The sequence below is a fragment of the Gopherus evgoodei genome, chromosome 5 (genome assembly GCF_007399415.2).
Source record: "Gopherus evgoodei ecotype Sinaloan lineage chromosome 5, rGopEvg1_v1.p, whole genome shotgun sequence".
Taxonomy (NCBI): domain Eukaryota; kingdom Metazoa; phylum Chordata; order Testudines; family Testudinidae; genus Gopherus; species Gopherus evgoodei.
In genome coordinates, this window is record NC_044326.1 from 31787741 (window position 1) to 31812328 (window position 24588).

Genomic DNA, 24588 nt, shown 5'->3' on the forward strand with positions numbered 1-24588 from the left:
CCAATTGGCTGAACAAGAAGTAGGACTGAGTGGACTTGTAGGCTCTAAGTTTTACACTGTTTTATTTTCGAGTGCAGTTACGTAAAAACAAAAAAAATCTACATTTGTAAAGTTGCACTTTCACGATAAAGAGATTGCACTATGGTACTTATGTGAATTGAATTGAAAAATACTATTTCTTTTATCATTTTTACTGTGCAAATATTTGTAATAAAAATAATATAAAGTGAGCACTGTATACTTTGTATTTTGCGTTGTAATTTAAATCAATATATTTGAAAATGTAGAAAATCATCCAAAAATAATTAATACATTTCAGTTGGTATTCTATTGTTTAACAGTAAGATTAGAACTGTGATTAATCGCAATTAATTTTTTTGAGTTAATCGCATGAGTTAACTGAGATTAATCGACAGCCCTAGTTATAAACCTTGATTTTAACATTATGGGAATCATCCTACCAAGTTTCAGTAATATCAACTAAATAAAAATCATAAATAGACAATTTCAATTCTTCTTGTTTGTTCCCAGGCTCCTAGCATTACATAAGTAATCCTTACTCTGGTAGGTAGCCTCATTTGGGTAATGGCATTACTTACCTGAATATCAACTGCTTAGGTGAAAAAAGGTTTGCAGGAGTAAAGGTTAGCAGGATTTGGACCTAAATTTGCAAATCATTAGCATTTATTTTATTGCTGTAAAAAACCAAAACTTGCTATTCACTTAAAGATATTTATCATCTATTATGGAAAAATGAGTCATTGATAGTTTCTGGATTGAGGACTGTTCCCTTTGAATAGTTGCAACAGACATGTGCATAGAGTACCCAGTGATACTATAAAGGTGACATTTCTCTACCTGGCTACAAACTGGCACTTATTTTAATTGTACATAACTACTCCCTGCTGGCTAGGACAGCATTTATTATTTTGGACAGCTAAGTCCCTGGCATTTTAAGAATCTTGAAATGACAGAAATTCAAGGACATTTGCAATCTGCATGGCTATCAAGTATCTTTAATATGTTCATAAGACTAGTCCAGTCATGAAGATGTGTGGCTTTTAAATGTGAGAGCATATTTTTCATATGTTGCAGGTGTCTGGTCTCACATGAAAGAGGCAACTTTTGTATTAGCTCCTTTGAATCACAGGGATCTCATATGGACCACATGTGCTGCTAAGATAGCTTTGTCACTGCAAGATGTGGGGATGGGACTCGCTTTCTCAGTAGAGAGAGTAATGATTCCTTCCCAAACCACAAAGTGTTTAGATTCAAACTTTAGTGGTAACAAGAAAAAAGGGTTAACACTTACTATACAATACTGAGATACTACACTATGGGGCCATGTAGACAAGCCCCAAGATAATAGTAGTATCTCAATTACCATTGTGTGGCAACTGTTGGTAAATCATTACCATCAATTTGCAACTACTGTACATACCTGTCAGTGAAAAAATGACTGAAGTGATGTAATTTGGGGCCGTCAATCACACCTTTAATTTCCCTTCCTAGAAAGAAACTGGTTCACTAAAAAGTTTGTGTGTGTGTGTGTATATATATATATATATATACACACACACACACACACACTGAATCTGTGGAAAAATAATATCTAGTTTGTATATAGTGCTTTCCAGCAGTAGATCTCAATGTGCTGTACAGAAGAGGAATCACTGAGGTATAGAGAGAAGAAATTACTTGTCTACAATCACTCAGCAGCTCACTGGAAGAATCAGCAACAGAACCTTGTTCTCCTGAGTCCTAGTCCAGTGCTCCAGCCACTAGGCCACACAGTAGTTATGGGCAGAGGCTGCATAGATGTATTTGATTCTGCTGTTGTTCTTGAACAATGAATGATGTAAACAAAATGGTAATGGTGTTTAAAAAGAAATATGCAAAGAAAAGAACCACCATTGCCTAGGGTAGCTTATATTTTCAGAACAATTTTCAAATTATATCACTAGCACTTGTGTGGCTGGCTGCTTTGTGTTCCCACCCCTAAGTAACATTGTTGTGATATTATCTACTGCCACTTGTTTAAGAATTAATTAAACCAGATTTCAGCTCCTCCAAATTTAAATATCATCACTAAACCTGCCTTCTACCCAAATTCTGCATTCTTGTTAATTCTTGACTTCTGACTTGGGCACAAGCACACTGCAGCTTCTTGCCCTCCTTACAAGCAGCGTCAAAGTTAAATGCTCCCCTTCCCATCCCAGACACATCTAGGGCCTTAAACGAAGCTGCAACTGTTGATAACTTGTCAACAACTCATTGCTGTAATGGCACACACCGCTGCAATGTCCCCTCCACAGCAATCTTTTTGTTTTGTTTTATTTTCAAGAGGAAGATGGAAGGGGTGAGAATAGTGGGAAACTCTTGAAGGGGGATGGGTCTTGGAGCCTCACAGAGAACAGTAGCCGGAGCCTCATGGGGAGAATGGTAAGTGGTGGGAGCTTGGTCTTGCACAGTGCCCTGAAAGGCCAGAAAACTTGAACTAGGGACAACAAAGCAGAGGAGGGGAGGGAGAAAAAAAAAAAAGCATGCCACAGTCTTTGCTGAAATAGCTGAGGGTTCCTCAATGCCAAAAAGAGCATTTCAAAGACACCCATATATCCAGGGGAGTAAAAACGAGGTCTTTCCCATGCACTGCAAGTTTCTGCCCTCTACTGGCATTCTTGAAGATTGCTCACAATTCTGCTGCAAGATTCTGTAATTCTCTGACAAAAAACCCCATCAGTGTTCAAAGACTGGCCATGCTGAATAACTGTTTACAGAGCAAATCCTTAGGATAAGGTGTGTCAAATTCTAGGAATGAGTGTGTCTGACAGGCATCCAAGTCATGAGTGACATTTGCTATTGACTTCTTCAGCAGTTTTCAGATAGCAGTCAAACACCACAAGGATTAGAATGAAACACCTCCCTCCCACACAGACAGACGGTCTCTACCTGCAGCATTCTGGCTAGCTGATACAGGCAGGAAGAGAAAGAGGTGGGAGTAATAACGCATATTCCCTTCACCTGTTATTCTGCGATAAATTCTTGAGCCTATTAAACACAACTGGATTATTTCAACAAAAAAATCTCACTGCATAATTCTGACTTGACTAATAGTTGTAATTCACAAATGAGTCAGAAATTGACATAATCATATTTGACAGTGATTCCATTATATAAAATTCTCTTCAAATCAATCAAATTTACCATGACTAAGAGCATTAGTTTTCTATAGGTGCAAAATATCATACTTTTTAAAAAATGGATACTTTTCATTGGTTAATTCACCCAAATTTGTGGAAATGTTGCAGTGAATACTGAAAGTTGAAATTTCCACAACAAAATTGCAGCCCATGATTTTCTTAGTCTTACTTATCTTCCAATATTTAGAGCTCTTCATATTCTTATCAGCCCTGTTCTGTTGCTTCCTTTTCAATTTTCCGGTTTTTGTGCTTTCTACATGTGTCATGGTAGTCTATCCCCAATCTGAACCTTAGGGTCCAAAAAATTGGGGTACCAGCATGAATTCCTCTAAGCTTAATTACCTGCTTAGATCTGATACGCTGCCACCAAACAGGAATTCCAGTGCCTGGTACACTCAGGTCCCCCGCAAAACCTTGCCCGAGGACCCCCAAGACCCAGACCCACTGGATCTTAACACAAGGAAAGTAAACCCTTTCCCTTACTGTTGCCTCTCCCAGGCTTCCCCTCCCTGGGTTACCCTGGAAGATACTGTGATTCAAACTCCTTGAATCACAACACAGAGAAATCAGGTTGGTTTCCCCCCCTTCTCTCCCCCTCCCAGGCACTCCCTCCCTGGGTTATCCTGGAGAGATAGACAGATTCAAGATCCGTGAATCTAAACAAAGGGATTCCCCCTTTCCTCCTCCCTTCTTTCTCCCTGTCTCCCACCACTTTCCTGGTAAGTACAGATTCAATTCCCTTGAGCCTCAACAAGTGGAAAAAAATCAAACAGGTCTTTGTCTGTTACAGCTGTCCCCCTGCTGCATTCCTTTTTCCCCTTTCCTTTCTGTTTGTCCTGTGTGGCCGCCCCTCCCGGCCATTGTGCTAACTAAAGTCACAGCCCTATTCATAGGAATGGCTTGTACAGACTAACTGGAGCCATTGCTCTGCCTAGGGAGGGGGCTTCTTGCTTCTTTGTTTGGCTCCTTTGTTCAGACCCGGGCTCGGTGTGGGGGGCGCTGCCCAGAAATACAAGACCTGAAATGGCCAACTAATTAAGCATATGAGTCATACCTGTGGCTCAGAACATGCCCAGGCATGCCTATGCTTACCTGCAGCCTTTCCCTGCCTTCTCTCCTCCTCTGTATTAAGAGGAGCCAATCAAAAGTACTGGTGGGAAACTGCCTGAGTTTGCCTTTAAAGCCGGACATTTTCTGATCAGACCTCAGAGAAGGTCTTTGCTTTGCCACCTGGTCTGATCAGCTAGGGGTCTTTGGGGGGGGCCCCTCTCCCCACTCTTGTTTGTTTTTGAGCAGACCCCCGTTTTTAAACTCCCCTCCCACGAACAACAAATTTGTGCCTGGAGATCTCCTGATTATTGTAAGCGAATCAAGTCCTCTCTCCATCCTCCAATGCTACTGCTGTTCCTGCCTCTGTGCTTGCTGCTGTCCTGGGGATTGGTAAGAACTCCCTCTTGCAGACTACCCCTGTCCTAGCTGCTGGCCTTGTTTCCCCAGCAGACAGACCCAAGCTAACTTCTTTGTCTGTATCTGTAATCTGTTTCTTGCTCCGCAGCACCTTTGCTGCTAAAAATAAGCCTGTGCCGCTGCTAAACTGTGCCTTCCTGGACTGTATCCTGGGCCTTCGGCTTGCAGCCGCCTTACTGCTGCAGCCACCACCCCCCCCCCCCGGGGGCTGTACCCTGGGCACACATGATTCTGCCCTCTGGAACTGCTCCCCCTCCCGATCAAAGAATCGGCATAGTGTAAGGTGCACCTATTAGAATCAGGTTTAGCCTAGATAAGTTGTAATTTCATTTTGCATAGCTGTGGTTAAGTTAGGTTTAAAGAATTGTTTGTATTATGCTCTGTAAGTCAGGTTTAAAAAAGAATTGTTGCATTGTGTTCTGTTACTTGCTAATTTGTGTAGTCTTGGTTAAGTTAAATCATAAATAAGATTTTGCTGTGTTCTGTATAATTGTGGTTAAGTTTGTCTTCCCGCTGCCCTACCCCCCCCTAAGCTTGCCCGTGTCTCCTCCCAAGCTCCCCAGTCACTCGTTGCAGTCTCTCGGCTGTTTAAACTTGCAGCCTGTCTGCTCTCTATGTCTCCCTGAGTTTAAATCTCCCTCCGCAGTGCCTCTGCCTTTGGTCTCTGCTCCACCATGTGCTCCTCTTCCCCCATCCCCCAACTTCATTCCTCTACCACTGCCTTTCTCTCTCTCTCTCTCTTTTAATCCCTTCCCCCCACGTGTTCACCCCGCTCCTACTGCTGCCAAACCACAATTGTATTACTGAAGTCTCGCATAAAACCCCATTGGTTACCCTTTTTCTCTTTGACACACCTCACATTTTACATTTACACCACTGTGACACATTTTTACCTAGAGTTGCTGGTTATTTAACACATTTTACCCATAACTGTTAGTTGGTTATATGCTGCTGTGACACACCCTTTACATAGAAATTGTTAGCTACCTGTTACATTTATACTTCAGTGTTAATTGGTTACCAACTGTATTGTACCCCACTATTGAAATCCCCTACACTATTTACTAAAAGAAACCCCTCCCCAATTGTCTACCTTAACAAACCCCATACCCCTCACTATTGATTTTTCTCTGTTTTTGCATTTTCTTAATAAAGTTTATTTTGCACCCCACCAGTGCAGTAGTTGTCCCCCAAGATCCCCTACCTGCTGGCAGGGTCAGTCTTAAAAAGCAAAACTTTTAATAAAAAGAAAGGAAAAAAAGTAAAAGTTGTCTTTGTAATTTAGATGGTAAAAGTTACAGGGTCTTTCAGCTTATAGACACTAGAGAGAAGCCCCCCGCCCCCTAGCAAAACACAATTTAAAATACTTCCAGCAAACTACACATTTGCAAATACAGAAAACAATCAAAAGACTATAACCGCCTTTCCTACTTAATACTCACTATTCTGAATATATGAGACTGTAGCAGGGAGATTGGCAAGAAACCTGGTTGCACGTCTAGTCCCTTTCAGGACCCAGAGAGAACAAAGCCAAACCCAAAAAAACACAAACAGAGGCTTCCCTCCACCGAGATTTGAAAGTATCTTGTTTCCTGATCGGTCCTCTGGTCAGGTGTTTTTGGTTCCCTGTTTGTTAACCCTTTACAGGTAAAAGACACATTAACCCTTAACTATCTGTTTATGACAACATGGTAGTCCAGGGAAGTATTGCAGGCTATACAATACATCACCTCATGTAGAGAATATAAACTGGGGAGCTAACATAATCCTTTGCAGTTATTTTTGTTGCTACTTTGCTTTGTGATCTGTCCTCATGACATTTTTTGGAAACTTTTTTCTGGCCACATTTAATTGAATTCATTTTTTGTTTTAAATATGAAGAATTAGGCCCAACCATGCACTTCAGATCCAAATCTGCATGTGGTAGAAGCAGAGGGATATTCTGATCTAGTTTTGGATTAGCTCATTTTAGAGGTAAAGCTAGCTGTGAAGTTCAGACCCTCATCTGAACTTCAAAAGTTCAGGGGTGTTCATATCTGGAGTTCAGTTTGGGCCCCCATCTTCTCTGTCCTCGTCATTTTACATTTGTTCCAGTCCAGATTCTAAATAGCAGGAGGACCAGAAATACCATAAACCCCCCACAGAAAGGTGTTTTCTCATAAGAACTCTAGCAAACTCATGAGGTTTGGTTTATGCCATGGAACAATGAGGAGGTCATAGTGCCACTACTAGGAGAAAGAGGATCGGCAAAATACTGCCTTCTTTAATGTGTGTACTAAGCAAAATGTCCCAAAGTATATCAGCAATCTTCTCACTCTTGAGAACCCCAGTCAGTATGCCTTAGCCCATAACTATGAATTTGAGTGGTGTGGTAAGTCCGGCCCCAGTCCCGTATAGACAAGGGGTGCTGAACATGAACACAGAGACCTCTAATTGACTCAAGTCTCATTTCCAACTGAGTGTTTTTGGATAGTGGACAACAGATACAAAGAAGATAAGGCAAGTCCAAGCTAGAGAAATGCTAGGGGTGCTCCTTACTTCTCTATAGTAAGAAACTATTTATAACATTTCCATAATTCACCGTAAGAAAGAAAACATGAGACCTTAAAGTATTCCTATTGTCTGTACACAATAATCTCAAGTGGGGAGCTAAGAATTGTTTTGGAAGCACTGTACAAATCTGTGTAGATGTTACACATGTTATAAAAGTAACTAAACCAATAAATAAAACAATATATATTTATTTAGCACAAAATCCTCTAACATTAGTCTTGGTGTTCTATTTCTATTTCCTAGGGCACTTTTTCTCCTTCAGACAGTAAAGAGCCATCAGGAGTTACACAAGACACATTTATAATATAATAAATCAGTTATTTGTGACAGAAAACACACAACAATTGTTGGGCTGACAGCCCTTTTGAAAGCTTTAAGGCAATTTAAGGGCTCTAATCTCGCAACCCCATCCTGTGCAAGTAATCTTTATTTAGTCCCACTGGCTCCAATGAATCAGTATAGCATACTAATAGGAAAAGGGGTAGCAGGATTGGGCTTTCCATAGGGCTGCAGTGATTTTATTTTATATCTATGTCCAACAAAAAAAACTAGAATTAGGATATTAGAAGACAAAGATATTGCTGAAATGGACAAAAAAACAGTTGCCCAAAAGACAACTGAGACAGAACTAGACAGTTATATATGTAGGTACATCACATCATTAAGCACAATTTCTGATACACAGCCACCACTGTTTGCCTTATTTTAAAGAACAGAGGTAGCCCCAAAGAGAATGCTCAAGATAAGGATATTTGCAGATTTTAAAATCTATAGCCTTGATATATATATCGAAGATAATGGATACCTTTTGGTAAAGGAATGTAGCTTGCATCTAAGAACAGAGAAACATTAGTCAACATCTTGTTTCACAAACAAGATAATAGAATCACTGGATACTGAAGACCACCCAAACTTGACTAGAATGTTACAACCTTCTCAATTGCCTTGTTTTCACAATCACACTGATCAGTCTCAAAGATGTGCAGCAGCTAGTTCTGTCTTCCCTCCTGTGGTTACCACCTGGATTAGGCTGCCTGAGCTTGGTCTGTTCTTCCCTGTGATCCAATCATAAAAGGTTCTGTTAAAAAAAATGAGAATATAATAAGTGTGAACAGGTAAAGGGTGTTTTAAAAAAAAAAAGTCAGCCTGCCATATCTACTTTTTTCTCTGTATGCTGTCTTTGTATTGTAGATCCTTTATAATTGTCTCCACGAGGAGAGGCCCTTATACTCACACAGAGCCCCACAAAATCAATAATGTTCTGCAATGGCACAGGCACCCACCCACGGAGATCTGATGGCACGACTGGAGCCTAGAATGTAAGTTCTTCAGGGCAAAGAGCTGTCTCTCATCTGTCTACAAAGCACCTATTGTCCTGTTGGGCTCTGTCACCATGATTTTCAGAGAGTGTGCAGCACCTCTGAAAATTCAGTCTTAGATACATAATAAATACTAAATGTTAACTTTGGGTGGAAGGTAACTGTACCCCGATTCTGCTCCTAAAGTTTGCAAAATATTTCAATTTCTTAGGAAAAAAACATTTTAAAGATAAAAAGTAAATCCTACAGAAATATACTGCAACTGATGTCATCAAGGTAACTAGGCACATTAGAATCTAAAACAAAAAATTTTGTTGGCATCCGAGTAGAGAACTGTTCTTTTCTTCAGAGTCACCCTTCCACTGAAGATTATGGCTAAAACAAAGTTAATATACTTCAAATATTTGAGAAAGGGAAAGAAAAAGCAAAGTCACAGCTTTGTTCTCCTCTCTCATTTTCCACTTATTCTTTTCTCGCTCTTCTCCCCTCTCTGCCCATTATTTTTTCCCTATTACCATCCTCTGAGTGTCTCCCAATTCCCTCCTCTGTTTCCTTCACCTCCAATGTCCTCCCTTCCTATCCCATCCCTATTCTTCTTGGTCTCATGCTCTCTCTTGTCTAGTGCTCTTTTTTTTTTCCCCAGGTTTTTTCCTTCCCTAGGCATCGTATCCCTTTAAACACTCTCTCCCATCATCACTCCACTGAACTCCACAATTGTGGAAATGGTTCTTCAGGGCTGTGAGGGGAGCAGTGGGACTCCAAAGTCTCACAGGGAGGAATTCACCCCTCAGCAGAGGGCCACCACATTGCCTATGCTAAATTTAAACACTATTTTGAAGATTGGAAGAGGTGCAGAGGCTGTGCATTAGCTGCCTAAGGTGGAAGGGAGAAGTGCAATTTCATCCAGGGAATGCAAAGCATTCTTCAGGGCCCATATTTTATCCTCATGCTCTGCACAACCCAGTAGCCATTTTGAATGGTCATGCAAACTGACGCAATGCATTCTGGGCACACTAAACCCCAGAATGTGGTTACCAGATGGTATGAGAATTCCTGTGAGAATTCTCAAGAGGAAGGTGCTGTCACCAGCTATCACAATACTTGCTGTTTTTCTTAAAGCCCCGGCTCCTGAAGGCATGTGATTATGTGAGAAGCTTTCATTAAGGAAGTAAATCTTTAACAACCACATGCTCAGCAACCAGGAGGTAAATTAAAGGAAGCACAATTTTCAAGATAATCTCATGATTTTGGGGGGCCTAGCTTGTGATTTTTGAATACCTGGGCTTAATACAGGGAAATAGTCTTTGGTTTTACAAGGAAGTGTGACGGAGCTTCTTACAGACTGTGATCATTACTGAATCATAAAACAATTTCAGAGAGAGAGATTTTAGGTTGATGGTGCTGGTTTAACTCTTAAAAAAGTGTGGGGGGGCACAGTATTGTTTTACCCACTGTGGCTAAAATTACTCTAGTGGAACAGATTATAATTTAGTCTTTTCTTTTTTCCTTCCAGTTTATTTACTTTATGCAGCACTCCGTGCAGTCAGTCTCACACATAGAATCAGTTCCCATGTTTGTGAGCATCTCCCACAAGAGAAAAACAGTTTAAAAACAACCCTTAAAATTAGGAACGTGTTTGTAAAACCACAGCATCTGGCCAAACGGTCTCAGGAGTGCAGGTAAATAACTGAAAGTACTTACTTTTTTTTTTTCCTTAAACTAACTAGATGTCAAGTTGGCAGTGACCTTTTAAATGAGGCAACTCAAACAGCTGTCTAGCACTCCTCTGGCTAAAACCATCCCTGAATGGAAGATCTAACTAAAGCACTCAGAACGGCAAGGAAATCATGAGTCAAAACAGACACGCTGTAAGAACAATGGTGGGAAGTACACAGCTTCAGCCTCGTTTCCAAGTGCCCTGGTTTCCACCAGGGCCGACTAAAGGTGGGGGAAGCCGGTACAAATTACTGGGGTCCGGAAGGAGGCCCAGGGCCCGGCTTCCCTGGCTTCGTTGGCCCTGTTTAGCCAGTCCGCCCTTGCTGGGGGGGAGGAGAGGGACGAAAAATTTTTTTCACCAGGGCCCAAACCCGCTCTTGGCAGCCCTGGCTTCCACAGGCTTAAAGGCAGAACTAGAAAACTAGAGAGGTTTATTCAATGCCCTTCATAATGTATGAAGTTGGGTCTGTTTCCACTCTTCCCTCCTCTCCCCCACAAAAAAAATGTTGCTGTTTAAAAAGAAAAAATCCTACATCATGCCTTCACTTCCCTCTCTATGCCATGCCATCTTCAGCAAGGTAATGCCACAAAGCCAGCACCAATGTGCTGCAGGGCTCCCTACCCTCAGCTGAGCGAAGGAGGGGACGCTGAGCCTCTACCCCTCAGTATGGAGCAAAGAGATCGGCAGCTCATCTTGCAGCTTTTTGCTGTTTCATTCAGGTCAGACCCTCCACAGATCTAGCCAGTGAGGACTTGACTAAGTGATATTACTCAAGAAATAAGCAGACAATGGCACTTCTGTGGGGAGGAAGTGGGCACACAGAAGGAGGGGGAACTACATCTACCATAACAATATAAAAAGGAGCATAAATGCCTCTCTTTACAGTTCACCTTTAAACCAGACTGCTTATGTCTGACACAGCTGATTGTGATTTAACTTGGTTGTCAGCATGCTTTATCATTCTTGCTGACTTTAACACACTCAGTGCTAGAGCCTCAGCTGGTGTAAATTAATGAAGGGCCACTGAAGTCAATGACGTTATGCCAATTTTCACCAGCTAAGATTTGGCCATATAAGCTTATGCTAACTTCAAGGCACAGAAAATAGGGTGTGCACAGAAACATCTAAATTCAAGTAACAAGACTGCCTATTTTTAGAAGAGAAGATGCAAAAAAACGGCTGTTTTAAAAAGGAGAGCTAGGAATTGTTTAGTCATTGTGCATGTACTCACTCAGCAAGGAATTCTAGGGGTGTCCAGGAGCTGAAATCTGCATCAGGCATTGATTTCCTGTTAACTGGTGTATCCAAAGTAACCCTGCAATTGAGAGAGATAAGCCTTTCATTTGTATATCATGCTTCTGATAAGAGCTGTCTGCTCTTCCATTCTTTGCTCTAGTATATGCTGAATTTTCAGAACAGGGCACTGAAATCCAAACAAAGTTAGATGGATTTCTCTTGATTACATGCTGTTAGAGGCATACAGCTTTCATCAGTTTTAAGTTTTTAAATCTATATAATTAAATATGATATTTGTAAGGCAGGATCTTCAAAAATGCCTAAGTCACTGATATGTTGCTGAAAATCCCCCCCACCGCCACCCTTAACTGTTACTCTCTTCGAACTTTATACAATAATAAAACCTTTCAAGGCATCTATGCAAGTTTGGAATGGCCAGTAGCCAAGAGACCAGAGTGAATTGGTATCTGACTGTTGGTGGTACTCCGCAGGGGCAGGTGTTAATTATTCAAATATCCTGTATGTTGTCATTCCCTGTCCCAAAAGAAATGCAGTTGGAGAAGCTTGTAAAGAAGAGGGGAAGATGTAATTAAATGAGTTCAGACAGCATTTTAAAGCCCCTCTTCAGTACTTCTGAGCACTGACAATCTTCAAAGGCTGTGTTTCACATGGGCCTGGAAAAGAAATCCTCAAATACTTAACTAGGTTTTCAAAGGAAATCACAGAAGTTAGATCTTTACCATGTCTGTTAGGCCAGCCAGTTCATCCACCCCTCTGCCAATGCAGGCAGCCAACTTATAATAAAGTGTTAACACGCTTGTAGCAGGGAAAAGAGGAACTAAACCTTCTGTAGTCAAGTCTTCAAGGGACAATTACTTTAGCTGCCCCAGTCACTCTACCAAGAGGATATATAATAGTGTGTACTACAGTAGAAGCTACATTTCTATGGAAAAAATCTCAGAAAGGTAAAAAGTTTGGCAAGGGATATATTCCTCATCTAAAACACCACTTCGCATTCAGAAGTAAAGTTTGATAGACATCAGCTAACTTTGCCCAATCAAAATTAAGGAACAGTGAATGGAAACATTAAAAAGCATTTTTGGTTAAATAAAACATTCCAGTATTTTCTATTTCCACATGAACTATAAGCACATATTTTAAACAGTTTCATAAGTCTAATTTGTCACTTTTAGACTCCTATTTACACTACAAAGTAACCACATTTAAACATGGTTTAACTACCTGTCAAGATTAAATCATGGTTTTCTAACATCGTAACAATGATTTCTTCTGTCTGACCAGGAAAGAAAAAAATATGTTATTCATTGTTTATGGTAATGCCTATACCATGCTAGGCATGTTCTAGACTACCGACAAGCGATGGTCCCTGCTTTGAGAAACCACAACCATGTTTAAACTGTTATTTCTGTAGCGTAGATGGGGCCTTAGAAAAGAAGTACATCCATGTGTCACTCAGTTACAGTCACACTTCAGAGTTAAATAATGCAATAGTACAGGTAGCTAGGCAACCACTTACGGTAGAACAGCAAGAGCAGTAGATCCAGATGGCAAGCCACTGTTTGCACCAGCTAGACTCTGACAAAGCTGATGTACTGCTCCTTTTGCCATGCCATACCCAACCATCCCTAATTAGAAATAGAACAGATTAAAAAAAGTTCTCATTGACAAGAGCTGTATAAAGAGACAGTGAAAGTTTCCATGTTATTTGGTGAAAGGAAGGTTTATATTCACCTGCAGCAATCTAGGAACAGAATCAGTCTTATAGCACATTGCAAAAACGTATACACATTTTTAAAACAACTTACCCATGACAAAAGAGTTGTGCTATCACAGAGCTCAATTTATCTAGTAACACAGAATTTTAAAAAATATTTTTAAAAATTATGATTCGCTTAGTTGGTCTCACAAATTGTGTGCCATGAGATCTGAACAGAGTGTTAAAGAACTTATCTTTAAAAAAAGACACCCAGAGAAGATATATCTAGAGCTGAGAAAACAACAGATTTTTCAGTTCACTGGCGATTTTAAAAAGTTGAAAAAAAATTGTCTCCGGTTCAACAAAACATTTTGTTTCAGTTTTGACCATTTAAAACTTTTTGAATATTTAAAACATAAAATGAAAGAGAATTTTGAAAAAAGCTGTTTCAACACCCCCCAACCCCCCCAAATCGAAGTGTTGTAATGAAATGTTTCAATTTTTTCAGATTTTTTTTTGTTTTTCTAAATGAATACTTGAGTGAAATCTACATAAATTTTAGAAATCATCATATCTGCCCTTTTCACCAAATTTTCTTTTACCCCGCTCTAGCTATATCTACTATCTCTGGCCATAATCTTGGAAACATTTATGCATGTACTTTACTATAAGGACAAGTAGCCCACTGACTTTACTGTTAAGTATGTGAACAGTTTCACTAAATAAGTGCTTAAATGTTTGCAGAATCAGGGGTGAATACATACAGCCATATTAGAAGAGCCCAGTGGTCCATCTAGTCTTGTGTCCTGGCATGTCTGACACAGACCTTTACCAGACGCTTTGGCAGAAGTTGCAAGAAACTCCACAGTGGAAAGTCATTAAATAACTTCCCTTATGGGAAGGTTTCTTCCTAATCCTTATCAGTTACTAGTTGAATTAGGTTCTGTAGCACGAGTTTCTCTCTCCAAAAACAAATGTCTTATACAATCTAATGTAACTGTGGATGTGTTCACCATCCATATAAATGCCTGTTACTTTATTTGGAATTTTACTGAATTCTTGCACTCAGTGATATCTTGTGACAATGAGTTCCACGGGCTAGTTATGCATTGTGCAAAGAGGTGTTTCCTTTGATCAGTTTTAAAGAGTGTGTTTCCCTACAGTTTCACTGAATGTTCGTTTTTTGGGTATTAAGAGAGAGGCTAAATAGACGTGGACAATTTACCTTCTCTTTACTATTTATTGTTTGTATGCCTTATATCCCCTCTTATTTGTCTCTTTTGTAAACCAAATAGTCCCAATCTTTTAATCTTTGCCATCCATCCCTGAGCCCCTTTTACTTCTATTTATTTTTTCCAGTTAGCTGTAGGCTATTCATTTAAAGTTACTGTACTTAAATAGGAAAATTGTTTCCAGAGTCTACTGAAAAACAAGAGGACATACCATAAGAATGGGGGAAAGAATAGCCAGACTTCCATAATTACGAATAATTACAAGCCTAAATGTCAGAAGACACATTTGCACTAGTTGAGCAACAATTCTTTCCCAATTCCTCCTCACATTTAATAAGGTTCATGTTTTTTCCCACAGCACTGCCTGTCCTAAAAATCCACAATGATTGAAACCATCCTCCTCAAAACATGAAAGCAAACTAAGTTGATTCTCTACCCTAGCAAAATGTCATGGAATTACTCCAAAAGGTTCACCTATTTGCATTTTTAACAATACATGGTCAGTCTGTTGCAAAAAGGAAACAAAACAACCTTTTCACTCAAAAACAATTTTATCTTCAGACTATGTTAGATGCAGCTTTAAACATGGGAATGTAGAGGCCAAATCATTAACTAAAAAACACAGTATACTTTCCTAGAACATAATGGTAACAGTTAATTCCTTTAGCTCTGTTTTCAGACCTAGCTTTGAAGAAGCACCCTTTATCTTTACAACCTATTCCATCATTTTAACTTTCAAAGTTTCTTATGTCACATCAGAACATTGTTGCAGATATCTAAGACAGATAAGTAACACTAATATAAGAGACATGGAAATGGAAGTTACTTCATTTGCATCTCAGATAAATCTTGCAGACTTTAAGGGATGTTAACTTCTCTGTTTTCACCCTTCACACCCACAGTCCCCTAGTGCCTGCGTTTTTTAAATTGTTTTCAGACTTTCTTCTCTACAAAGAGCATGAAAATCTGGAATGAGATCAAAGATCACAAGGTATATTTCACAAAGTCTATACTAAACAACTAATGGAGACAGAGGCTGAAGGTCATCAAGCTTATCTGTATCTGAAGCAAGGTGAACTGGATTCAGAACATAAGCAGGATGGCCATGTTCAATAAAAACAGAGTCACCACTAACTTTAAAAAAAAAATTAGTTACCTAAGAACCCTGCCTTCCAGGAAAGCAAATATGGAGTTTAACCTTCTCGAAGGGTTTACAATGTTGTACCTAAAAATTTTTATGGGGTGTTGTTGTTAATTATTTCCCAAGCATTTCTGACTGCTTGATATACTAAAAAAGATTTCACCAAAGCCAGACAACTAGTATTTAAGCAACAGATTTTCTCTCTTTCTTTTCTTGCACTATAGTTGCCTTGGGTTTTGGATTGCCAACTGCAAAGTTACAACTTTCCTCAAGGGATTCAAACAGCTTTTTACTATATGTATATGGGAAGAAATGTAAGGGAGTAAAATTGTTGTTTCTCAAATAAGAATAATTAAAATAATTATTGTTTGTGTCAAAGCAAACACCACATTTTGCTTATTACCTGGAGTTCCAGCCAAAGCAGCTTTTGCTCCAGTCAGAGTCAACAAGCCTCCTTCTTTCAGATGTTTTGTGGCTAAGTGACTGGAAATAGTTGATGTCCAAACACTCTGTTTCCACATCAGGTCAGAATTTTTGTATAAAGCTGAAAAACAAAATAGTTCATAGAATATCAGGGTTGGAAGGGACCTCAGGAGGTCATCTAGTCCAACTCCCTGCTCCAAAGCAGGACCAATCCCCAACTAATTCATCCCAGCCAAGGCTTTGTCAAGCCGGACCTTAAAAACCTCTAAGGAAGGAGGTTCCACCACCTCCTTAGGTAACCCATTCCAGTGCTTCACCACCCTCCTCATGAAAAAGTTTTTCCTAATATCCAGCCTAAACCTCCCCCACTGCAACTTGAGACCATTACTCCTTGTTCTGTCATCTGCTACCACTGCAAACAGTCTAGATCCACCCTCTTTGGAACCCCCTTTCAGGTAGTTGAAAGCAGCTATCAAATCCCTCTTCATTATTTTTTTCTGCAGACTAAACAATCCCAGTTCCCCCTGTGATAACCTAGTCCCAGATTTAGACCTTAGCATCCAAAATATGGGTGTTAGCATGAAAACCTCCAAGCTTAGTTACCAGCTTGGACCCGGTAAAGCTGCCACCACCCAAAAAATTAGAGTGTTTTGGGGCACTCTGGTCCCCCCCAAAAACCTTCCCTGGGGGACCCCAAGACCTAAATTCCTTGAGTCTCACAACAAAGGGGAATAAACCATTTCCCTTCCCCCCTCTCCAGGTGTTCCCTCCCTATTTCCAGTCCTGGAAACAGAAGTACTTCCCTCTTCACCCAGAGGGTATGCAAAGTCAGGCTAGTAAATCTAACACACACAGATTTCCCCCTGACTTCTTCCTCCCACCAATTCCTTGGTGAGTACAGACTCAATTCCCTGGAGTTCCCCACTAAAGAAAAACTCCAACAGGTCTTAAAAAGAAAGCTTTATATAAAAAGAAAGAAAAATACATAAAAATGGTCTCTCTGTATTAAGGTGACAAATACAGGGTCAATTGCTTAAAAGAAATATGAATAAACAGCCTTATTCAAAAGAATACAATTTAACACATTCCAGCAACTATACCATGTAAAATACAAAAGAAAAAAAAAAACAATAACCCTTATTGTTTTATGATCTCTGTACTCACAACTTCGAAACAGAAGATTAGAAAGCAGAAAACAGAAATCCTCTCATAGCCGAGAGAGAGACAGGCAGAAGACCAAAGAACAAAGGACTTAGGCACAAACTTCCCTCCACCCAGATTTGAAAAAGTTTTGTTTCCGATTGATCCTCTAGTCAGGTGTTTCAGGTTTCTTCTTTCCAGGTGTAAGAGACATTAACCCTTAGCTATCTGTTTATGACACCCAGTCTCGCCTCAAAAGTCATGTGCTCCAGCCCCCCAATCATTTTTGTTGTCCTCCGCTGGACTCTTTCCAGTTTCTCTCCATTTTTCCTGTTGTGTGGGGCCCAAAACTGGACACAGTACTCCAGATGAGTTGAGTCAATCATCTAGAATGCAAAAAAGTCTTCTAGTTCTAGCTTATGCCCCACCATACAGACTAAAACAACAATATGCAAATCTGCCTTACGCCACTTCGTATACCCCACTTCTGCTGAAATCCTCATAAATGCCTTCAGCACCTCTCGCCTTGCCCACTGTAGCTCCATTCTCTTTGGCTTCCTCAAGCTCCTCCTCAACAGCACGTGTCCAATACTGTTACTGACTTCTCATTACAACAAGTGTGACCACATCCCCTATCCTCAGCTAGTTCCATTGGCTCACCTTTAATTTCTATACCCTGTTCAAAACTCCCCTCATTTCTAAAACTCCCATGGATTTGCTTTCATCAGTGTCAAAGACCCCATCGCTTTCTTTGCACCCTCCTCCTGTGCTCATCTTGCACCAGCTTCCTCTCTCTGTCCCTTTAGATAGTCTCACCTGTGATAGCGAGACCCTCCTCTTCTGCAGCTCTTACCTTCTAGAAAGACCTTTTCATCTGCAGGGAAAACAACTCTTCTCCTTGCCTATTCTTCTTAAGTTCTCACTCTTTATTCTTTCAACTTTGTAACTGTATTATTTAACTTTATAGTCTAGTTAGAGTTTGTATGAGAGAAGCTGTATAAAATAAAGTTGCATTGTTTTGCATAAGCTATAGGTTTAAGTCTGTTTAGTTCTTGGATGGGTGACCACCTGAGAAAGCCAAATGCTCTATATGCTTTTTCTTTTCTGTGATCGCAAAGACTGCTCTGAAATATTTTATGTCTGCAGTGGTGATCTTTGGGTAGTGCTTTGTAGTATTACATAAAACCTAGTTTTTAATTTCAACTGCTGCTTGCTTACTTCCTGGAATGTCATGGAAAACAACACTAACTGCTGGACCACAACCATTTTTTCTCAGGGGCTTTGGTCTTGTTAGATCTCATAAGCTATGCAGAACTGGACCTAGTGGATGGAAAACCCCAAGGCATAAAGGAATTGGTGCGAAACACATCTTTTGTTCATCAGGCTATTGTTCAAACAGGGGCTCCATCTGCCTACAGGCAGTCTGGACTGTACGACTGCTGCCTAGACATGTTCAGAATCTCAAGACTTCTAAAGGACTGGCCTGCATGTAGTTTCAATTTATTAAAAAGAAAAAGAGAAATTTAGTATTACAGCTAGACAATTCCAATGAAAATAGAATTTTAAAATAATTCAGCAATCGTTAGTGTTAACATATTACTGGGGGACAGGAGAAGAAAAATTAAGATTAAGCAAAAAATATTGAATACTTATATCTTTAGCACTTAAGATGTTTATTTCCATAAAAACACTGCATTAAACTCAAACACACACACACACACACTTACATATATTAATGGCCTGAAGTAGACAGGATGACGACCCATCTCTAGACATTCCCATTTGCCATCCTGATTGTAATAACTAAAACTGATAGTACACCTCTACCCCGATATAATGCTGTCCTCAGGAGCCAAAAAATCTTACCGTGTTATAGGTGAAACCGCGTTATATTGAACTTGCTTTGATCCACCGGAGCCCTGCTCCCCCGGAGCGCGCAGCCCTGCTCCCCCGGAGCGCTGCTTTACTGCATTATATCTGAATTGGCGTTATATCAGGGTAGAGGTGTACTATCTGTTATCTAATTTACAGTAATTAAACTGTTTGACTGCATTGTGTTGGATTGTAACAGATACACACAAATATTTATTTTTTTATGAAACAGTAGTGAATGTCATCTTCCTATGTTGTCTTTAAAAATAAGAAACACCTTTGCCTTGTATGTGGTGAGAAAGGGAGGGTCCATCAGCTGCTTTATATACTCCAGACAGGAAATTAGGCTCATAATTTTGGGTACCCTAACCTAAGTTAGAAAAATTCCATTCTGGCTATTATGAAATGTTAGGAGCTCAGTAACAAGCCATTTTAATGTTAAACTTGAAGACCTGCATCCATTTAAAAAAGCTATTTTAGGCACTATATAAAAACCTGTCAGTATGCAACAGTATAGTGCCACAATACACCTGCAGTGAAGACTCTGGAAGGTAGTGTTGCCTAGTGGATAGCACACAAGACTAGGACTCAGGAGACTTGGTTTATTCCAGGCTCAGCCAGTGACCTTGGGCAAGTCACTTTAATCTCTCTGTGCCTCAGTTTCCCCATCTGTAAAATGGGGCTAATGATACTGACCTCATCTGTAAAGCACTTTGAGATGTACTGATGAAAAATGCTACATTAGAGCAAGGTATTATTACTATTAATCACATGTAACCATCAAATAGAAAAGGCTATTACTTAGAGGTGATCCAGCTCCCATTGATTGGGATACTGTGTGATCATAGTAAAAGAGAGATTTTAGTCTGAGAGATCTACTTCTTACCATGATTTTTTTCTTCCCATTGCATTAATGTGTTTGTCAGAATACTATTAACAAAGGGCTTACATTTAGCTTTTGCACTGCCACCTGCCCATCCTCCAGCTACACACAGGATAGCATCCACCTTCTGTTCACCCAGAAGTTTTTCAACATCTGCTGTCACCTTAAATATAAAGAAATTTATAAAGTCATTCTGAAAATACTGCACTGAAAAAGTAAAGATATAAATACCCAACCTTTAAATTGTAATTTTTTTAACTATGTTGCACATATAGTGACGTAAGCAGCTATTTAAAATTAGAGTTTATGATTTTACTCACTGGAAGTAAAACAACAATGCTGAATACTGGAAACAGATTAAACAACCACCATATGCTAGGTGATGTCAATGGAACTAATGTGTGAATAAGGCTTGCAGGATCAGATAGTTTCAGGGATCAGGCCCTTAGTTTACTATCTACTAGCACTTTGAGTTTCTCTTCGGACACTGCTTTCCAGGTAACAGTCCTTCCCTTTGTATTGTACTGTTCAGAAACACAGAATGAAGGTGTAAGAAAATCTAATAATGGAATAGCCTCGCTGTTGGTAAAGTTTCTGCCTAACTCTAAAGCTTATATCCTATAGCTTGGAAGCATATAGTTTATACCCTCACTTATAAGCTTAAAGCTGGAGAGTTTATACTTTTCACCTACCCTACTTTTGTTTCCTCTCCCAAGTGTAGGGCTTCATATATATATTAGCACTGAATTTTATCTCTGTGGAACTTGTACCAAGAACACCTTTTGTTGTTGTGCCAATTATTCAGCGACAGATCAGTTTCCAAGTGAAAAACCAGGGGTATAACCAAATCATTTCATGTTTTTAAGAAAAGACCAACATTAAAATAGCAGAAATATGACAAATTTGAGGCTTGAAATACTCCACAACCTATTTAAAAGCCTTCTGAATTATACATGCATAAAAGTAACTTTATGCCTAATGATTTAGTTGATCAGTTAGAGAAACATGCTTATATGTGAAGAACAAGGCTTCACTTGTTGATAATAATGTAAGAACCACACACAGGCCACAATTCTGCAACTTTTGCAAGGGGGTGAACTGTTGCATCTGCCTGGATCTCCGTCAAGCTCTCGGAGGCTCTGTATAGGCACAGCAATCTGTCTGCACACAATACATTTCAGGATTGAGACCCAATAAAGAAGTGGAAGGTTAGGAGACCAAGTTCTTAAATAAATTGTCACAGCTACGTCTCCAAGAAACATTTTCATGCAGATAAGTTGTGTTCAATTATCCTATTTAACTCTATTGGTTTTTCCTGAAAAGTGCTGCGCCTGCTTCTGAGGCTCACAATGAAGGGTGTCTAAATAACCATGACATTAACAAAATGAGAAGCCCTAATTCATCTTGACTACAAATGTGGGTGAGAACAAGTCAATCAAGAAAGGAAATCAGATTAGGAGATACAGACAATACAAAACTATAGTACCTTTAAAATTTGAATGTTTAAAATGACAGTGTCTGGTAATTTAGGGTCCAGAATTGGGTGATTTTTGTGTATTGTGTGGGGTGGAGGGGTGTTGGTTTTGTTTTTTTGAGTTTCATGGAAACGTTTTGGGCACCAATCCTGTGAGATGTTCTTCACAGTTAGCCCCATGAGTCCGTGTTAAGCCTCAATGACTTCAGTGGTACTCTGCATGAGCGTACAGGCATGCCCATGTGAGGAGCTGGCTGCACTGATGACTGAGTGTTGATGAAACTATTTTTCTTTATTTACTTCTTTTCATAATTTTGCAGAATTCTGAAAGGAAACAAGGAAATTGACTAGAAACTGGCAAGTCTAGTTTCACTGCACAAAGTGCAAAAAGTAAACAAATGTGACCAATAAAAAAAAACAAACAGATTTGTAAAATTCTTTCAGATTCTGTCTACAGCAGAGGTTCTCAAACTGGGGGTCAGGACCCCTCAGGAATTGCGAGGTTATTACATGGGGGGGTCGCGAGCTGTCAGGCTCCACCCCAAACTCTGCTTTGCCTCCGGCATTTATAATGGTGTTAAATATATTAAAAAAAAAAAAGTGGTTTGAATGTATAAGAGGGGGTCACAGTCAGAGTCTTGTATGTGAAAGGGGTCACCAATACTAAAGTTTGAGAACCACTGGTCTACAGTTTGTTGTTATCCAGATACAGATTTTAAAGATGAATATGGTTTTAATAAAAGAAGGGTGTCCTTGGGCTCTCTGAATGCAACAACAACATATGCATAGGCTCCATGTAATCCCAAAGAGAAAGAACAAAGGAGACTGAATGAGAACTCTATCTTCTTTTAGTATGAATACACTGATGACAGCCTTAACTGTGGGGAAGCCAGGTATCAGGCTGAAGATGACCTAACCGTATGGCCACAGGGAAACAGTTTATAAGAAACAAGCAAAGCAGTCTATTCTATAATCTATTCTAGAGAGGATTACATACTTCAGTCCTTAAGATATTTAGAGACCTGGTGCTTTTCTCAACACTTGAAAGAACTGCCCAGGCACCTTCCTAACACAAAGCAGCTGGCCCAGCGATTGATGCCACAAGCTTTATTACAACATTTAAAGGAAAATGAATCAGTCACCTGATCTGCTTGCTCAGTGAAAGAGTCGGTCATTTTCACAACAACGCTGGCATTAGCTTCTTCATTTTCTGCTAGGTCAATGCTGGCAACCCACTGATAACAAACAAGAACAAAGAGAGAGTATTACTTTAATGGATCATTTATCAGTAAATAACTATTTAAGGAGCCATACAGTCTGTACTTCACCCACTTCACAGCTGGGGTGAAAAACCAATGCACTCGATGATTTGCAAGGAAGGCAGCAATTGGCCAGTTCTCAGAGCTCTGCAATTCCCAGGTCACTGCACGGGGGAGAGTCTGGCCGCTGGACCGAAGCAGGGCTGCGAGACACAGGAGGGCGCTTCCCCCACCCAGGCAGCTGCTCCCAAACACACCCCCAAGCCATGCAGCAGTGGCACTAGCCCGCTCTGTCGGTGGTTACCCAGTGCTTGGCTCTGAAATACTGCACACATTTGGCTCCCAGGGCCCCTCTGCCTCCATACACCAGCACCCTGTGCGCCTCTGCTGCCGCTGCCATTCTCCGTCTGCTACCCGCCTGGCTCCCTCTCGCTTTCTGAGCCTGCCGCTGCCGGGGACTTCGGAGCCCGCCCCGCCTAGCAGCTCCGCCTCCCCGCAGGGCCGCCCAGCGGCAGAGGGACCCCTTCGCTTTCCGCTTCCGCGCTCTCCACCGCCATCTAGGCTGGCTGAGCAGGGGCGGGTGGTTCTGCACCAGTTCCCCCGGGGCAAGGATCAGTGCACACGCCCCTGGGGCGGGCCTGCTGTGTAGGTTCGAGGTTTAAACAAGGACGTTTGGTTGGTTGCACACCGTGGATGTGTCTATCAACTGCCAGTGAGACAGCGCTAGGCAACAAAATCCTTTTGTAACACCGGCGGTATGTGCATTTCCGATCATTTTCAGCCCTTCGGTGGATTGCCTTTGCGCTCCTATACAGATTTCCCAGGTGGCTAGGAGTCATTGTAGACTAGTGGCAGCAGAAAATTTCTTAAACGTCTGCATTTTAGTTAAAAATAAAAAGGTCTACCAAGCAACATGTTAATGCCCCAATACTGCCAATCCAAGGAAAAGCCAGGGTGCAAATGGTGCTGGAAATTCAGCAGGAGACACTCAGTACTAAGCCAGTGCCCACGCAGCATGTTTGAGAGCAATCCCTCATGGTCACTACGGGCCCACCATTGCACTTCATAAATAAAGGCCTCTTGGTCAAACTGCAATTCAAAACATTACATCCTACTTACATTGCTAGCACATATTCAATGAACCTATATCCCTATATGTTAATTTACCAACAAAATGCAGCTACCTCTGACAACAGCAGCTATTAAACAGAACGCTACATAATAACTTAGGGCAGGAAATATTTGTTCCTTTTAATAAATTTGTCCAGTGATCTTATTCTCTAATGCTGGGCTCGGGGTAAGAATATGTACATATAGATTAGATAAAAGAATATTAAGTAACCGACTGAATCTGCAGGTGAAATTTAGGTCCACTGTAATCAACTGAATTGGAATGTATCAGGACTCCAGAGTTACCCTCCTTACTTTTGCAAATGGTGCAATGTGGGACCTTCACTGACAATAAATGATCAAGACTTTGGTTTTATATTTTACCCAAAAGACAGCAGCACCTTTGACAGCACTAATACCCCTCCACAACTTGTTTAAGCACTAGTCAGAGGAGTATTATGTTATCTACTTTACAGGGATACTGGGAGGATTGATTGATTAATTTATGATTGTAAAGGGCTTTGAGCTCTGTAAGTAAAAGTGCCTATAGACGTGCAAACTTTTATTTTTTCAGTGCTATCTCATAGTACTTCTGGCATCTACAGTTGTGACTTTGTGCACATTTACATTGTGCCTTTCTAAGCTACAACAAATTGCTTTGCATCCTATTTTATGTAGGAGATTAATAAGTCTTGGCATCCTGAAACATCATTTATACACTTCAGTTAACAGGCTTGGCGAATGGAGGGTCATCATTTTGTTGTTTACAAACAGTTCTAGTGGCTGTGACAGTAGTGACATTTAGAAAAAGTGGGACTGCAGCAAGCACCAAGGGAAAGACATTT

The 24588-nt window shown here is 40.4% G+C and overlaps 1 protein-coding gene across 2 annotated transcripts; it reads right to left on the minus strand.

Moving 5' to 3' along the window:
* Positions 1 to 7392: 7392 nt before the first annotated feature.
* On the minus strand, positions 7393 to 23184 carry QDPR (quinoid dihydropteridine reductase). Of its 2 annotated transcripts, none has more exons than XM_030564341.1 (7): positions 22938 to 23184; positions 22517 to 22609; positions 19967 to 20063; positions 15986 to 16126; positions 13030 to 13138; positions 11488 to 11571; positions 7393 to 8275 (listed from the first exon to the last, which is right to left on the minus strand). In XM_030564341.1, exons 1-7 carry the CDS (start codon positions 23031 to 23033, stop codon positions 8146 to 8148), a joined length of 750 nt encoding a protein of 249 aa, XP_030420201.1. In that variant the 5' UTR covers positions 23034 to 23184; the 3' UTR covers positions 7393 to 8145. The 2 variants fall into 2 exon arrangements, with proteins under 2 accessions (XP_030420201.1, XP_030420202.1); XM_030564342.1 differs by having other exon boundaries at positions 7398 to 8298; positions 22938 to 23178.
* Positions 23185 to 24588: the final 1404 nt, after the last annotated feature.

Excerpts from the sequence above, each read along its gene's own strand:
- QDPR (XM_030564341.1), bottom strand. The coding sequence starts at position 23,033 with ATGGCAGCGGCAGCAGAGGCGCACAGGGTGCTGGTGTATGGAGGCAGA. Across the intron at positions 20,064-22,516 it reads TCACTGAGCAAGCAGATCAG|GTGACAGCAGATGTTGAAAA; the intron begins GTGACTGATTCA and ends TTTATATTTAAG. Across the intron at positions 11,572-13,029 it reads ACTGCTCTTGCTGTTCTACC|GGTTACTTTGGATACACCAG; the intron begins GTAAGTGGTTGC and ends TCTCAATTGCAG.